The 18571-nt window shown below is 41.2% G+C and overlaps 1 protein-coding gene across 1 annotated transcript; it reads left to right on the top strand.

Annotated features, from left to right (window-relative positions):
- Nucleotides 1-1168: 1168 nt before the first annotated feature.
- Nucleotides 1169-16160, top strand: cers2b (ceramide synthase 2b). The gene is made up of 11 exons (XM_061081688.1): nt 1169-1631; nt 8227-8400; nt 9565-9682; nt 9788-9906; nt 11451-11508; nt 11747-11797; nt 12304-12396; nt 12838-12966; nt 13440-13546; nt 13655-13808; nt 14296-16160. The coding sequence occupies exons 2-11, from the start codon at nt 8228-8230 to the stop codon at nt 14437-14439; spliced, it is 1146 nt and encodes a 381-aa protein (XP_060937671.1). The 5' UTR covers nt 1169-1631; nt 8227; the 3' UTR covers nt 14440-16160.
- The last annotated feature ends 2411 nt before the right edge of the window (nt 16161-18571 follow it).

Here is an 18571-nt window from a genome sequence, read left to right as displayed (position 1 = left end):
AGGAGAGTGACTGAGATTCCAAACACTACGAAGGCAAACGTTTACAGTAGAGGATAATCTTTACGAAAGGTCAAATGTTGTGTACCGATTTATTCACCTCTACAAGCCAGTGCTCTTCAGGCTGGATAGGATTTGAAGTGGTTTCAGTGATTCATTAGAGTTAAATACCTTAAAAAATATAAGTGAAATTAAACATGTCAGATGTTTGAAAAGGGAAAGTGAAGCTGTAATTTTAAGACAAAAAGCTGACAACAGCCCTATTAGATGATTTTTTCAAATGTTTTTAAGGACTAATCAGTCAATCCTATGATAATTTTCTTGATTAATTGTGAGTCTATAAAATAAGTTTTTAGAAGTGTAGAAATAAATGTCATTCAAAGTTATAAAGCCCCAGTGGTGTTTTCCATTTGCTTGTTGTGTCGGGCCTACATTTTTAACCTACAGATTTTCACTTAATCGTCACATACAAAAAAACATGGATAACATAACAGTTAGAATTCTTTCATGAAAAACATCTGAAGCAATAAATCAACTCACACAATCACTGTCATAAATTGTCTATCACTGTTTGACAAACAGAAAGGTCAAAGGTCAGAGGTGAAAATGTGCCTTTCCTGTGTACAAAAAAGAAAAGTGTAAGGCAAAAAATTGTCTGCATTAATTTGTTTTATTTCACTCAGAAAAGTACCAGTAGTATTGTCAATTGAAAAGGGAAATTACAGAAAGTAAGTTTGCAATTCACTCGGCTATAATAGGGTAATATAGATTACAGGAGATGCAGATTTTCACCTTTGACCTTGTTTGTAATTCACTGTGTTAGGTTTTAAAGGGTTGGGCATTTCTGTTAAGGTTTTGACCTTAATATTTTATAATTTGGAGTTTAAAATTGAACTGCATTGAATACGTTTTTATTTAAGTTGGCTCATTTTTTCCATGGATGTTTGTGAAGCACTTTGTAACCTTGTTTAGATAAGTGTACACAAATATAGGTCATTATTTGTTTTATTATTTAGGTGTGATGGATATGGGGCTAGGGAATGTATTGTCAATGGGTGTCCTCACAACTATAGAGAGACACGTGTGTGTGGTGCGTCCCTGTGTGTTCGGACGTCATCGCGGCCCTCCCCTCCTCCTCCTCCTCTCTCCTCCTCCTCTCTCCTCCTCGGTGTGCTCCCCTCACTTCGCTCTCCTGCAGGCCCGACCTCCACCGCCCTCCACCCGGCCACACACCCAGACAGACCCCGGGAGACAGCACACATCACGGGGGCGGAGAGCTCAGCTGGAGCCCGGCGAGAGACAACCACCGGAACATCGGGACATTGTTCGGTCGCATTGCAGCATTTCTCTCATTCTCCCATTTGTAGCTTCTCCTCCGCTATCATCACCTTCCTCCGCAGAAGAAGAGAGAAACTTTCCGCAGAATGGAGAGATGTAAAGGTCGGGCCGGGGACTAAACTTTGACGCTAACTCCAGAGGACCGTTAGGACCGTTAGGTTGGCAGCTAGCTAGGTGGGACCAGGAGCACGTTGCCGGAGAGAAGACCCCCGAACAACCACCAGAAAGGAAGCGGACATCTTTCCTCTCAGAGAGCCGCACCACTCGTCTTCACAGCGGGGGGAACACACGTCAAAGTAAGAGCCGTGTCCCTCTCATGTCCGGAGACATTAAGTGGTTTTTCTATGTGTTTGCGACGTCGCTCGTTTTCCTCTCTCCCACGTCATTACGCAGTCGTGTTAACGGTCCTGTCGGTTAAGTGCTTTTTGGAATTTGTTGACGAGCAAAAGTGTTGAAAACATGGCGTCGTAGATGTGTCGTGATTTGAAAGAAACGGTGATAATTGTGTGGTAGGAAGACACGAGGACGGCCCGGGGCACGCGTGGCTCCACGGTGGGTCTGTGCGAAGTTGGCTAACTTATCAACTACACACACACAACACATGTTCAGAGACACACAACATGGAGTCCGGTGCAATTAGTATTAAAAGGCCCTTCCGGTTTAGGATCCTTCCTCTTGGTGTCAGTGTGGTGGTAACTAAGTACATTTACTCATATACTGCGCTTAAGTACCCCTGTCGTGTTGTTGCATGTGTACTTTTTGCATCAACCATTCATTCTACTCGATAGAATGAGTATTACTCTACTAGGTATCTGAGAGGAATAAAGTGTTGCATTTTCCATCCATCTCTTTCAAAACACCACAAGGTGCTTTACAAGCTCAACATGAAGGGAAACCACAGGAAGCGGTTATAAAGCAAACACTAATGCAATTTGAACGAGCAGCGGTAAAGCACAGATGCAGAAATGGAAAGTGTTACAGATGAGTAAAGAGTAAAAACTCAAAAGGTAAGATCAGAAGTAGGAGAAAGAGAGATTTAAAACGATGAGAAGGTGTTTTATCAGACTGATCCCCTCGGGTAGATTGTTCCATGTGGGGGGGGGGCCTGGACAGAAAAGGCCCTGTCACCTTGTCTCCTCAGCCAGGACTCAATAAAAGGACCAGCAATAAAATAGAGGCTTATTATATATCAATACATTGCTTATGCATTGTTCGTGGACAGTGAGGGGGTCCTCAGACTTGTAAAATGTTGCTGTTTGTGATTCTCTGCTCATAAAGAAAAGATGAAATCCCAGGCGTTCAATAAGGAGCATTTGAGTTATTCTACTTAGAGCTTAGCACGCTGTGTTGAGTTGATGTATAGTTTTTGCTTCAAAATCCAGATTCTGTCGAATGAATACCACTTTAATTTCTCATAACTTATCCAAAAGGCCACGATCAGATTAAACAATGATGAAAACGAGTTACTATCACTTACCGTCCATTGTTAGACCAACTAAAGGATTTAATAAAAGGTGCAACACTCTTGCTACTCACAAAACCCAGACAGTCTAAAGAGAAAAACATCTTTCAAATGCTTTAGCCTTTGGCCATGGCCTCCCTAACCTGGACAGAAAATACCTTCACCTATCATCTGTCAATGATTACATCTTCTGCTTCTTCACTGCTGTTTGATCAATCAGTAATGAGGTGAAGACAGGAATGTGTCTTTAACTTAGTTAGCATTAGAAGTACCTCTGTGCTTGGTTATCATTACCCTGCAGAGTTTACACTCAACAGATAGAACAGAAGAAGATAATCAACATGACAATGTAACCTTTCACACGGCCTGAACAGGCCTATTCAAATCAGTGTGCTGCCTGATTGGATCTCGCCATCAATAATTCATCAGGGTCACAGATCAGAGTCGGAGATCCTGAAGTTTACTCTTGTGATTGACCGTCTGCCCCTTGGATTGTCTTACGTTATCTTCTCCTCATGTCTTGTGCCTCACTAAAATCTACACTCTGAGATGTTTTTAGTCAAACCATGATCCAGAGGAATGTCTAAAGTGTCATGGATGCGTATGACTCATCCTCAAAACCTTCTGCCTCCAAATGTCCAAGGCATGACCTGAGTTACAGCTAATCGCCCATGTGCAGAAAAGTATGCAAGCGTCCCCCAACCCCGCCATTTTATCCCACAATATTTGCATTGAGAATGTAATGGTTTTCAAATCTAAGCTGAAAATTGTGGCTGCATGTTAGACCACAAGAAGAAAAGGCTGTCGGATGGTTGACATAGTTACTACAAACCATATCCTGTAGGCTTCAGTTTGACTGGTATTTGCAGCCAGTGTTTAGGTAGAAAGGTTTGCTCTTGTCAAACTTTCAACGGCTCCCCAAAACTGAAGCCCAATTATCTTGATTTGTCCCCTGTTGGTCATAAACCATGCCTCCTCCATGTTGGTTTATTGGACATGGACCAAACTATATAGTGTACGTTAAATAGTTTTTTCTCAAAGATGGTTTCTGTGATTTAAGGCAGTTTATGATTCATGATGGACAGCTGAGAGTAACTCACAATTGGCAGAGTAAGTGCATCACCACAATCACTACCGCACCAACTCTGTCTCCAAATTACAAAAAAGCAGAAGATCTGTATCCAGGAAATGATGATCCATCCTTGTACTCAGTCCATGGTCTGAGCATGTAACTTAATGTGATGCAAGGTCATGATTTTCTTTTGAGCTGCTGACTTATCGGACCGACTCTGCTCAATTTTGACTCCAGTCTTGTGAACTTTTGTGAAATCAGCATGTAGTCAATATACCATTTTCTCAGAATTATCAAACCCTCAAACCTGCGCACTCAGCTTTGACCTTGTGTGTCATGTAGTCCACAGTACACTACACGCTGTCTGAGCCTCATCTCCCTGTGTCTGTCTCCCACACATTTTTTAAGGTTGTGGTTTGAATGATTCAGCTCTTAGTGACAAATTTAGGTATGGATGGATATGAGTAAATGGGGGGTTGTGCACACATAGAGGGGTTGTTATGAGTGACTCACAGCCGGAGCCCGTTGCCATAGCTTGAGTTCCTCTTTTTGACTCAGTTTCCGATAGTTCAGAGAAACTAAGTATAGACTCAGATGTTATTCATCCATGGACAGTAAATGGTAAAGCTGAAACTCTCCTTGGGTTGGGTGGCAGCATGTTAACATTCTCCAAATATCCCTGCACTCTGTACCAGGTTCCAGTCGGGTCTGTTTAGGTTAACCTCAGAGGGATGTTTCCTTTATTTCTTAATTGTTGAGAAACTGCATTTTGACTTTGTACACGATAGCGCCACGAGGAGACATGCAGGAGCCGTACTACGCCCTTCTGGATCTCTGTTTACAATCACTACAACCTTGTAATGTGTATTCATAGTGGGGAAGAGAGACAGTCCAGGACCTTCCTCTCTCCCTCCGCTGCTAGAGGCATCCTTTCTTTTTATTGGACCTTTAAAATGGTCAGAGATTGGTCATATGATCCAGTGGGCCAATGGAATGTGCTCTGGGAAAAAGTGCTTTAACATGCTGAATTCACTGGATGATCTCAACAAGTACGCCTAAAAACTATTGTCTGAAATCCTACATTTTCTTCCACACCTCCCACTAATGCAGCAGTGTCAAATATAAGGGCCTAATCATGCCTGATAAGATTATTACCAGTTAATGGTTATAACACAGTGAAGTCAGCAAAAACTACCTGTCCACATGGCTTCTGCCCTTTGAACAGTTTTTATTTGTGCTAAGATGCTCATTCAGTTATCTGTTTTTGGTCAGATTACACAGCTCCTCCGTAGAGCCCAGGGCCTTATGCTCAGCCGTCCATGCTGTCGCAACAGGAAACAGGGAGCATGACTAACGGGACACGATGTGGAAAGTAACTGTAACACTCAACCATGGGCAGTATCAGATACTACATTTAAATGTTTCTAGTTTCCTTTGGATGTTCCAACTTTTCATTTATGTTTTTTATTTGAATAACAACACCAGGCAGAGAAAAGAGAACTAAGAACTACATTGCATTGACAATTTTTTTATTTGTGCATGACACTATTGCCTTTGACCCTTTGAACCTTTGACCCTTTGAACCTAAGAACCTATGAACCTTTAGCAACCATATTTTAACTCTATGGTTGATCTAATGAAGGCTGGTCTGTGTAAAACACCAAGAGCTGATATTAGCCATATATAAAGAACTCGCCAGGGACAAGACAAAGATATGGCTCTGATAAATAAGGCTGTGTGTCCAACTTCATTACACAAATGTGCCAGGAAGATCACAGGATTGAAAAACGTCAAGTGCCCAAATCTGGCATTTAATATCTTGTAAGTTTTCCGAATCACATCGGATTCATTATTTTTCCATTTAGATAATTATCTCAATCAAGAGCATGGCATTGTTATACTATTTTGAAAACACAGTGCGTGCTTGTGTTGATAGTTGATATTCATTAAGGTAGTTATTGCATTAATATAAACTTATAAAATGGACAGTTTTGCTACATTAAGTGTGCTGTGACTCTCTCCTGCTATATGTCTGAACAGTCAGGGTCCAAAACCAATTCCCACCACTAATGTTACATTCCCATTTCTGTGACAGAGCACGGGGGGGATAGCCACACACTGCTAAAGTCCCGAAACACAAGCAGAGCAGGAATGGGAGCAATAGTGGTGTGAGTGGAGGAAGACGTCACATGGTGCACAAGTGAACAGAGCAAGCACACGTGCACATGCACACCCAGTAAACTTGTGATAGCAGGCAGTCATTACACACTGTGACAGCTTTTTACCACATGTTGTGGTAATACAATTTACATTGTCAGCAGACTATGTGAATACTGTAACCATCATCACTAGTGGTTTCTACTGTACATTGTGTGACAAATGTGTCTGTGAAAATGGCAAAGATAACCTCATGTTTAACTCTGGGTTTTCAGGGTAATGATGGTGGTTAACTTCTTACACGGGTTGTTTACCATCTTAATTTAATTTAACAGTGCCTCTAATAAACCAGTACACTTAGGTCGGACCAGATGAACTTGTCCATAGCAAACACTGACCAATCAGATCACTGGGAAACTATCATTTCTACCTGACCCTGACAGGTACAAAATAAATTTATCACACTAAATAAATACATTATACTGTTATTATCGTACACTAGTACAGATTCATTTGAACTAAACAGCGATTATTTGATTCCCTACAGTGATGATGCTTTCACTCTTATTTTATCATTGCAGCTCAGAACAGAGTCAGACTTTGTGATGAGAACTGGAAATGAAAACTAAACCATCTGATCTTTATCTGTCTTTATTTAGAAAAAATGATCTGCCCACTTTAAATACTTTTCATGATAATAAATGAACATGTCGGTCAGCCTGACCTGGGCAGACATTAACTACTTCCTTATTCTCCTTCAAACTGGCATTACGTTCTTAGACAATAAATAAATCCTCACATTAATATGACATTAACAATCACCCAGCAGTAAACTTAATTACAATTCCTGAGCGAGGTTGAAGCAAGTCTGACTTAAAGAATTTGCCTGCAGGTGTCTGCCTCCAGTTTCCCCTCACATGTTGCTCTACAATAGTTTTCTTATCAACTCAGCCTCTTATTGATGATGATAGGGATTTTAGGGAGTAAAAGTAAATACCTATGCAGGCACAGGGAGAACCTCCACACAGGGAAGCTCAAACTGTGAGGCAGTGGTGCTTACTGTGCTGTCCTGTACATATAACAGCTGCACATCTAAGCCAAGCATTTTTTCCTGCATTATGTTTTTGATATCAAAGCATATCTGACAACATGTATACCAATACCAGTTTAATCTGTCATAGACCAATACCAACCAATAGAGACGAACGACCGATACATCAGTCAGGCTCAAGACATAAGGACGTATTTAAAATTTTTGTGAAACTATGTCATCAAGTACGTAGCCAGTGAAGAATGCTTTGTCAGTTTTGTTTTACCACACCCATAAGGACTTTTATCAGACCATTATTTCCAAAATGTAATTTCAGTTGCATGTTTTAAAGATAGTCAAGGGAGGGACAGCATTACGCAGGGCTGTCCGGTCAGAGAGGGAATCCTTCTTGATTACTGGCGAGGAGCAGCCGGCTGGGGATGGGCGTGGAACTGAAGCGGTTACACGGTTTTGGCATTTGCAGCTGCAGTGGGCGAGAGGGGAGTTACTGTAGATCTTAAAGAGGACCACAGAGATGGAGTGTGTGGGGGTGTCCCCACGGCTTTGCACATATGGGTTAAACATGACTCACATCCTTTACACAATAGCGTTCCCTCGCCACCGACATTTCTACTCTCATTCTCTACCACTCCCTGAAGTTAGCAGCGGGAATATTTATCTCCACACTCAAGAGTCAGAACCGACTCTCACAGCGGTCAACTGTCGAGTAGAGAGAGAGAGTTGGTGTTAAAAGCTTGATGGAAACAGTTTGCTCACTTGTCGGTCTGATTTCTCCTCCCTCACGTGGGCCTTCTGAATGCCTGTGCTCCATGTGCTCGGAAATAGGCATTCGGAAAAACCTACAGCCAGGCTTCCAATAAGAGGGAAGTATTGTTACCATCATCTTATTCCCTTAATTACATGCTGCCAAACATTCCTAATCACAGATTTCTTCCCATACACGTAGCCAGGCCTGTGTAATGTTCGCCTTTAACGTTAACCTCTATAGACAGTTTGTCAGATTCAAACTTAAGGAGGAGCAATATATACACACTTTGTTTGTTTTTCATGGTGTGGATAATGCCACTACAATATGTGTGAGTCTTTAGCTTTTACAGCCCAATAAACACATGCGAGTGGTGCTGACTGCTTGTGTTTCTTGTGTTCCAGGATGCTGTCAGGGCTGAGTGCGTGGTTCTGGCAGGAGCAGCTGTGGTTTCCTGAAGGTCTGGGCTGGGCTGACCTGGAGGACCGGGATGGGCGCGTGTACGCTAAAGCACGGGATCTGTGGGTGGCGCTGCCCATCGCCTTCATATTCCTCATTATACGTCAGATCTTTGAGAGGTCAGTCCATTACACACTATCTGTGCTCCTTGTTTATTTCTGTGGTTATCAATTCAAACATTTGCTTCCTGTACATGTTTTTCTCTGTCCTCTTGCCGAGTCCAACTCCTGTCTTGTTTTGCTGGTCTGCTGCTCTTTCACTTCCTCTTTCTCTTCTTTAGTCTGGCCATCCGCTGTTTCCTCCTGATCCCTTATTAGATTAATTTACTTCAGAATGCAGTTTTTATCTCTGGCCTTTTGCTTATCAATTATTTAATTCTCCTAATGCTGTGCCTTCAACAAGACAAGGTTCTGCTCCTGACTCGTACTGTATCTCACTCAGGTCCAGTGTTCCTGTTACCAGTAGCCAAAACTGTAGCTGTAAACAATGCTGACAGAGTCCAGCTTGGTTTTATTGCTAATAGCTCTCTTCCTTATTATTGTCTTTCATCCCCCACCTCCCACTCTGCCACAGAGCGGCAAATTACAAAGTGGGCTAACTGAATCTCGTGTTAGATGCCAAATGAACAGCACAAATGAGGCACACAATACAAGTCTGTCTCTTGGCATATATAATCATGAATAGAGCTGACCTGAAATGACTGTTGCCATGGTAATCAGCACCCAAATCCGTATTTGAATGCTCCACTATTATGAGGAAGTGGTTACTATTATTATCCTCATTATTATGCAGCACCACAAAAATCTGAAGATGCCAATTATGCATCATAATAAATTATTATTAGTTCCACTAAGGATATTTTCTTACTTTGATAGGTTTGTGCATCTAACATTAATAGTACACGTGACAGTAGTGAGTAGTGACAGTACTAAATTGCCCCCTAAAATTCTGCATGCAAATGAAGTATAGTGTTGGAAGTCTGATTAAACAAAAAAAGATACTGGTAATTCAGAATAGACCTTAATATGAAGGATTCTTGTTGCTCTGTACACACAATGTACAATATGTATTAACCTTCATCTTAATCATAATGTCTACAACCATTTTAGATTCATGTGAGCTTTTCTGTTTCGTTTTGTATATTTTTATTTTGGGATTATAATTTTTTCGCAACTTGAAAATGTTTCAGTTTTTCAGTTTCTCACTGTTTCAAAAAACTCTTTATTTATTATTATTTTTATTTCATAGCTGTCTTTGTCTCAACAACCTTTTTATAATTACAGGACAGTGGCTACACCCCTGGCCTCTCTGCTCGGGGTGAAAGAGACCATACGGCTCAAAGCCACTCCCAACGTCGCACTGGAGTCCTACTACTGTAAAGTGGCCAAGAACCCCACACCGGTAAATGTTCTTAGAAGCCCGCACACACTTAAAGACAGAGTGTTGTACCGAATGTTCTGTCAGTAAATTGAATACTAAAATGTGGCCTCTTCGTGTTGTTCACAGAGTTCAATCGGAAGTCTTACCAAGCAGACTGGCTTTCCAGAAAGACAAGTGCAGCGATGGTTCAGGAGACGGCGGAACCAGGACAGACCGAGTTTGCTCAAGAAATTTAGAGAAGCCAGGTTAACCAACTCTCTCTCTCACACTCTCTCTCTCTCACACTCTCACACTCTCTCCATCTCTTAAACATATATATAGAGAGAGATATGGTGTGGGGCTATAGATCAGGTTGAGCCAGCTGCCCACCCTTGCGTCCTTATCCTAAATGAGGACATTTCTGTGGGCAAAAGTAGCTCTCTATTTTTAAAATGAACTGATTACAATGCCACTGCCGAGCCCATACCCCCTTACGCCCTACCCCTACTTACAAACACACACGCACACAAATTCAAACATCCACACACTCATCAGCACAGAAACTCAGCAACAGCTGCTGTGTCACCGCTGTTGGTTATTTTTATGTGCAAGCAATTACTCATACAGAAGCAGAGTTAAAACAACATGATAACTTGATAATACAGTGTTACTGAATTTTCCCTAAGCTGGCAACAGATGACACCTAAAAATAAATACAGCACAAAACACAGACATAACAACATCTAGACAGCATAATAGAGTTTGCCAATTGAATCACAGACAAATATGTAGTGAAATGCATTAGGACAAACACATTCACAAAAAATCTGTTCATGCGTTATTTCATCCCATGTGTTGCAGTCTACATAAAATTAGTAAAAATTCATTAGCTTCATGGTCATGATTCATGTTTGGATCAAGATAAAGGGTCAGTTCACCCAAACTACAGAAGACACAGACTTCACAAGTTTTACTGAATTACTTTCAATTGAAGAAACAGTCCCTTTGAAAATAACAATAGTTTTGAGCAAAATGTTGTAAGGGATAAGAGCTGAAGATAAATATATTTATTAGTTAATAATAATAAATAATTTCTACAAAAGTGAGCCAATAAATCCAAAACACTCTGCAGGACTAGTAGATTCCACTTGATATATGTGAAAATAAGCTTTTTGTAATCAGGTGAACTGACCCATAAACCTGCAAGAAGACGGTGAATCAGAGTGGTGAATGTACAGTATGTGTGTGTTTGTGTGTGTGTGGGCGACGTTGTAGTGGACTGATGTTTTGCATATGATATGTGACTTGTGTACTTGTGACTGCATATAGTTCACTCTCTAGTTATGGCATCTTTTGCTGTGTGTGTTTTACGACATTTTCCCGTCTGAATCAGTCTCTGTCTGTTTTCTCCCCTAGTTTCCCCCCGATATATTCATCACTCTCCCACTGTCTCTTTCTATGTTCACTGTTTTTCTGTTACTCTGTTTCATGTATGAAATATTATTTTCTCAACTATATGAGAGGCTGCAGTGGGAAAGACACGTCATTATCTCTGGCTAAGGACTTTAGCAGGGAGGATAATATATGACAGCTCTCATTGTGTGTTTGGCCTAATGGGACATTCTCAACTCAGTTCACCCGAGTTTCTTTCCCACTCTTCGCTCAGCCTGGTATTTCTTTCAATCGTGCATTCTTCAGTGTGTGTGTGTGTGTGTGTGTGTTATGCACTCATGTGTCTTCTGGTAGAAAATGTGTCTATTGTCTTTTGCCCCATTGACTGAATAGAGAGTGTGTGTGTGTTCTCTTGCAGTTGGAGATTTACCTTTTACCTTCTTGCTTTCATTGCTGGCCTGGCTGCCCTCATCGATGTGAGTACTTCCGATTTAACTTCAACCTCGCCTTCTCCTCTTGTCTCTGTACCTTGTCATTAATCACCTGCCCTGCCATCGTAACTCGGCGATGTCCATGGTAGTCTGTCTTTTTTGCTGCAGTCCTCTCACCTTTTGCACTGTCGGACAGGGCAGCGTTGACTCATTGCAGTGCTGAGTCAGTTGATAAAAATACACCTGTTCTGCTGTCTCATTCACATCTCATGTTTCCCGACAGAAACCTTGGCTGTATGACCTGAAGGAGATGTGGGAAGGCTTCCCTGTGCTGGTATGTCTTTAGGATGACTTTGTGCATGGAATGCACTGGAGCATTTTCAGGCCATAAATTCAGTTCCCTCATAAAAGTTTCAGTCAGCGCCATCAGACCTGTAGCAAAGACTGTCAATACTGAAATTGCTTCTTTTGATAAGATCTGCAATGTACACATCAGAACTCTGAACAGAAGAAAATCAGTCAGTTAATTTAGATAATTGTTTACTGTTCAAGGTAGCGCCACAATAAATGTTGGTATGGATCTGTGAAATGTCAACATTTGCTGGTTCTGTGCCTTCTGTGATTATCTACTGAATATATTTGGAATTCAGTCGCTTTTATGAAACCAGCAATTTCAATGTGTTTACCTGGGCTGGAAGAACAAATGACGGCCTTGAATAGATTCAGATCAAGTGAATAAACGGAAGATTAATCAATAATTTATAGATTCTTTAGTCGCAGACCTTGTTCCAAACACAGTTGATTTATGTATAAATGGCAGACCTGTTTTTTCCCCTGCAGACGCTGCTGCCATCTCAGTATTGGTACTACATGATCGAGCTGGGTTTCTACAGCTCTCTGCTCTTCAGTGTGGCTTCTGATGTGAAACGCAAAGTGAGTGAAATTGATTTGCATTAAGAGGGAAGGAAAAGTAAATGGAAAGTTAATCTATAATTCATACAGACACTTTTGAGCCTGTACTATAATTGAAAGGTTTTTATTACATCATGATGACCAGCACACTGTGGTGCTCTTGCTGAAATCTGGAACGAACTGCGGGTGGCCATCAGGCTGTTGTTACACGTGTGTTTGAATGTGTGAGTGTTTAAACTCCTTCGACCCGGGTCAGCTGCATGTAGTGAGGGGAAATCATGCCAAAGAGGAACAGGGTGTTTCTCTAACACTGTATTTTAACCTCAAAACCTCTTAAGCATGTTTAACCACCATCCACACAGACCCCCTTAAAACATGTAACACATAAATACATATTCCAAACAATCTCTTCTCCCCAGCACCAGTAACACGTCTCCTTCCAACCTGTTTCGTTCTTTCAAGGACTTCAAGGAGCAGATTATTCACCATGTGGCGACCATCCTCCTCATCAGCTTCTCTTGGTGTGTTAACTACATCCGTGCTGGAACTCTCATCATGTTGGTGCACGACTCCTCTGATTACTTTCTTGAGGTAAATATGTCCGCCTCATAAAGTCATTGCAGAAGTTTGTATTCGCAGCATTTTGTTCACTACACGTTGGCAAACAAACATGTGCCTGCAGTCAGAACCAGTAAGCTTCCAGTATGGTCGAGTGATTTACATTAACTGTGGGCGCTGTACTCTGCATCATGCAAATACAGTATACTGAATACAAATTAGGTGTTTTTGTTTCTCTACTAGTAAAACTGTCATTAATCACTGTTAAGACTCTTTATGTTCTGAATATCAGCTAAGATTTTATTTTAGTTTATCCATGGTTATGAGTGCTCTGATATCCGATGGCAATACACTTATGATAGACTGCCACCTAGTGGACGAATCTACACTTTGGTTGTCTAGTGAAATACAGGCAAATTAACTATCCATTATTCAAACAAATGTATTCTCCATTCATCTGCAATCCATACAAAATAAATGCCTTTCTTTCCTCCTCACTCTCACAGTCTGCAAAGATGTTCAACTATGCTGGTTGGCGTAACGCCTGTAACTACATCTTCATCGTATTTGCTGCAATCTTCATTGTCACCCGTCTGTTCGTCTTCCCCTTCCGGTACACACACATTTTAAATATTTTATTCAACTGAACTGCTGCAGGATGTCAGTTTTTGTACATGCTACTCATTTACCATCTTCCTAACCCGTACTTTCTCTGTTGCAGCATTATTTACTGTACGTGGGTTTATCCAGTGACTATCTACAAACCCTTTTTTGGGTACTACTTCTTCAACGGACTTCTGATGATTCTTCAGTGTCTACATATCTTCTGGGCTGTCCTCATCATACGCATGGCAGTCCGCTTCCTCACGAGCAATGTAAAGAAACACAAATAAATCTACAGATTCTGTTTATTTATCAATAAAATCATAAACATGTCACCACTCATATGATACACAGAGCAACATTATCACCATAAAATGTATTATATACATTTTTAGTATACAAATATTTATTATAGGCGCTTGAAAGAATAAAGATGAAAGCAGTGGAACTGTCAGTTGAAAGTACTCAAATTGAAAGATTCTGATTGTAAATCCTTAACAAATCATATAAATCCCAAATATCACTAATTGTAAATACACTAAATAAAGTATGAAAAAAAACAAAAAAGTACAGATACATGCAACATCCAAATATATTCCACAGATCAACAAAAGAGTAAAGGCTCCACACACACTAACACTCTCACAGGGACAGTTTGGGTTTGTGTCCGACACTGACCAGAGCTCCAGTACAGAGGGAGATCCTGACTGACATGTTTATAAATGGCCTCACACCGTGTCCCTCCTTTTTGTATTTCAGGAAAAGGTTGACGATGCAAGGAGTGACAAAGACGAAACAGATGAATCAGAAGAAGAGGAGGAGGTGGGGAAGGACATGAAGAAAAATGGACCAGTGCAGAACGGTCATTCAGTCCACAACAACAACCACAGCAAGACAGCTTGAAGGTGTCAGGATTTAGGAATGTGAGATGGACTCATCTCACATCGGACTCACACCCTCAGTGGGGGAGCAGGAGGGAGGGATGGAGAGAGAGAAGAGCGGAGGGGGCAAGACATTCCCTAAAACCAAGAACACCAGGTATCCTGAGGAAATTTGACACTAACACCTTTGCACGACACACTAACACATGTTCATTCATACGTTTAGAGGGCACAGGGATCCAGCAGATGATAAACAGCAACTGGCAGGATTTGTTTTGTGCTTTTTCATCAGAGAATAATATCATGTGAGATGTCGGTCACAAATTTAAGAGACAGAGGAGGAAATGGAGAGGACCAAATTATGGAGAGAACTGAAGAGGGTGATGCTGCTTCTACTTTAGCTTTCTTGTTCTAACTGTGCCTTAGAGCCAGCTAATCGCTGTCCAAATGACATTTTATAGCTTTTATGCTTTAATCTCGTGTCGCTTTATTTCCTTGTAACGTCGCTGTTTTTTTACTAGACGAGTGAACGTTTTATGAAAATGGAACAATAGGGCATTTATTTCCCTAATTTTTCAGCCTATGCAAGTATGTGTATGTTCAGCTATTGCAACGTCTTTGCACAAACATACAGTGTCTCTTATAAAATGTTATCTACAGTATAATGTAATAATCAGCAGGAGGACTGTGTGCCTCTGCTCCCCACTGTAGCTGGTGCCATTTTAAAAGCAGTCTGCCTTGGATGAATACATGAGGTATTAACTTTTTTTTAAAGATAAACAGAAAGTAAATCTTTCTTTGTTATTTTAATTCCAGTCCGGTTTTCCGCTTCCGAAAGAGATGTATGACCTGCAAAGGTTATTTATCATGGCTCAGTCATAACTAGAGATGAATGTTAGACACAACAGCACTGTGATATAAAATCACAGCATCCTGCAAGTTGTGATGGAGCTGGATGTTTTTTTTCTGCTCTGGTGTGGCTGAAGCAGTTTGATCCAGTTGAGCAATGAATCACAGTGATGATGCCACTCGATGTAACGCAAGGACTCTCCTGAAGATGATTGCAATAGTGGTCTGCTCTGTTGAAATGAAGGAGTTTTATGAAGGCGAATGGAATGGGACAGATTAACCATTTCTAGATTTATGAATATCGGCCAGATGTCTACAGTTCACTGCCTTGTGGCCTGGGTTATATTTAATAACCTTGGCGAGAATTTAAGTGTTGATCTAAGTGAATTATTTTAGGTATGATTATGTGTATGAAACGGGTTTACAGGTATGTTCTTTGATTTTTTTTTTCAGTGTTGAAAAAAACTTGAGGTATTAATGAAATAATTGTTGCAGTTGTTTTGTTATGCTTAAAAGTTTTTTTGTATGTCAAGTGCCTTATGTGTAATGTATGGGAAGCTCTCTCACGTCTTCATGTTCTCTCCTTTTCTTTCTGGTCTTCACCTCACATCACAGTCACAACTATAAAACTAAAACATCGTCTTTCCCCTGCAGTCTCATTCCTCAATCACTTGTTTCCCTCTCCTTTATAAATTATCCCTTCTTTCACGCTCACCCTCATTCCACCCACCACGTCTTCTTTACTAACCCAGACCAACCAGCAACCTCTCTCCTCGGGTGATACAGAAGAGACAGCTGTGTCCTAATTACAGTGTTATTTAGTTTTTTCATTTGTCTTTTTTTGTTTTATGATCCCTAAGTATTGTTATTAATAATAAAACCAGAGACCGTGAATTGTGAAGTTCTTTATTTTTCTTTATGCATCATGCCTGCAAATACACCACACAATAAATATTGTAAGACAAATAAATTTGTCCTTAATACATCTTACATACCTTAGATATACAATATGACTGCTTATGGCATCATACAGAAGCATTCACACAACCCTATATCTAATAATTAATTGTATTTGTATAGAACCTTTCATTGAAGATGTGCAGCTCAAAGTGCTTAATATACAATACACATTAAGATAAAGTGTTCTTGGCACAAACATAGCGTGACAACAAAATTAAACTATCAAAATTTGATTTGTGACAAACAAATCGTTATCGTTATCAACCAATACACTCTCACTAAGACACCTACACTAACCGATGCATTTGGAGGCAGTGGAGTATAAATAAAGTCTTCTTCCAGGAGAAAACTGAGTGGATATTTACCTCGACTCAGTTCACCTGAAAGAACAGAGATAGAGAAATATACAATATTTTTTATGATTTGATCAATCATTACATCACCTTTGTGTGAAAATGTCAATAAAAAATCTTATATAAAATGTGCTTGAAAGTCCCAAATATCAAATGAGAAATATTGCAAATTAAACAATGAGTAGAACATGAATGAGATTACAAAATAGTTCATAGATTCATATATCAATACCATCTGAGCCGTATATGATGAACTTGCAGTTGTTGATTAAATGTCAATTTAATTCAATGAAAGTTACATTTTTAAATGCCAAAAAGGACTTATAATTTACCTTACAGTCAGGTTTTTAACTTCTGGGTGCTCTTGTTTTTTCCAAATCTGATCATCAAAGGTATAAGTGAAGTATAATAGCCTGATGAGATCACACACATCCACATAAAGTCACGTGTTTTTGTAAGTGAACTCATCATCTCCCTTTTCTCTCTTTTTGATCGATGTCCCTCCTCCCACCCCATGCGGGACACCCTGGCAGCTCTAAACAGCTCCTTCAGCCACCGGCTGATTCACCCCCGGTGTGTGAGGGAGAGGTATCGCAGGTCCTTCCTTCCTGCTGCTGTCAGACTGTACAACCAGCTGTGACCCCATTGAACACACAACACAATATGTGCAATTTAATTTATTTAATTATTTAATTTAATTATTTAATTGTATTGTTCAGTTGTTCTACTACCAGTGGCGGTTCGTCATACAGGGCGCCGGGGCGCCGCCCACCCTACAATTTTGAGGTGAAAAAAAAAAAAAAAAAAAAAAAATGACATGTCAAAAAACATTATATATCAAATAATTTAATAAGAAATGTACTGTTTTAAGGCGTTAAATGTGTGCCGGAGACCGTAAGCCCCTGTCAAAAACCACTTAATATATTATATTTGGTAATATATTTGCCATTCGTTATCACTGAGAGAGAAGCCACTCCTCCCTGTGGGCGCCGGGCAAGTGGAAGTCTATGGAAGCCAACAAAAGGGGCAGGAACATTTGAGCAAGGACAGCTTCTCAATGGCGGATGACAGTTCGAGCCATGGGCGCACTTCACTTGCGCCTACAGCCAATGAAAGGGTTTCTTATACATCATGCTGACAGGACTGTCCAATCAGAGACCTTATCACTGATCTACAGGAGCTGCATAGTTAGCAGATACTTTTAATCTGCACGGAGGTGCAGCTCCGGTCCCGGAGCACTGAGTGAGACAGGTAGAGGACAGACAGTGGACAGATAGAAGCATTGTTGTTTACTGTGTCGTGTGTGTAGTTTTATCGATCAGTAATAATCAGCTGAAATTTTTAACCACATGTTAACGTGCATGGGGACGTGCTCCTCCGGGACCGTCCCCGGGGACGTCCCGGTCTCGGTCACCTCCCGGAGCACCGGAGCACCTCCCCGGGGACCGGGACGTCCGGGACGACCGGGACGCGACCGGAGCACCTCCCGGGTGCACCTCCCTCCGGTGCTCCGGAGACCGGGACCGGAGCACCTCCCGAAGCACCTCCCCGGGGACCGGGACGTCCCCGGGGACGTCCCGGAGACGGTCCCGGAGGAGCACGTCCCCGGGGACGTCCCGGTCCGGGGACCGGACCGGAGGTCCCCGGAGCACCCCGGAGTTTTTTTTTTCTCATTGCGGTGGGCTATTTAAACCGCGCCGCCCAAGTGCGCCCCCCCCAAAAAAAATGTCACCAGCCGCCACTGTCTACTACTTACTATTTATTTGCTTTTTTGACTGTTTACTTTTTTCTTTTTGCTCATTGTTGTTTTTGTTTTTTACTATGTTGTTTTGCTCTTTCTTTTGCTCTTGTTGCACCGTGCCTGCGCTGCTGCTGTAAAACCCTCAAATTTCCCCACTGTGGGACTATTAAAGGATTCTATCAATCTATCTATAAAACATGAATCACAGCAGACGGAGGACACTTCCTGCACAGACACTCTCAGTCCACATA

Source organism: Limanda limanda, chromosome 11 (assembly GCF_963576545.1).
Source record: "Limanda limanda chromosome 11, fLimLim1.1, whole genome shotgun sequence".
Taxonomy (NCBI): domain Eukaryota; kingdom Metazoa; phylum Chordata; class Actinopteri; order Pleuronectiformes; family Pleuronectidae; genus Limanda; species Limanda limanda.
Note: the sequence above shows the minus strand (reverse complement) of the source record. Positions and strands in the feature narration are given on the sequence as shown.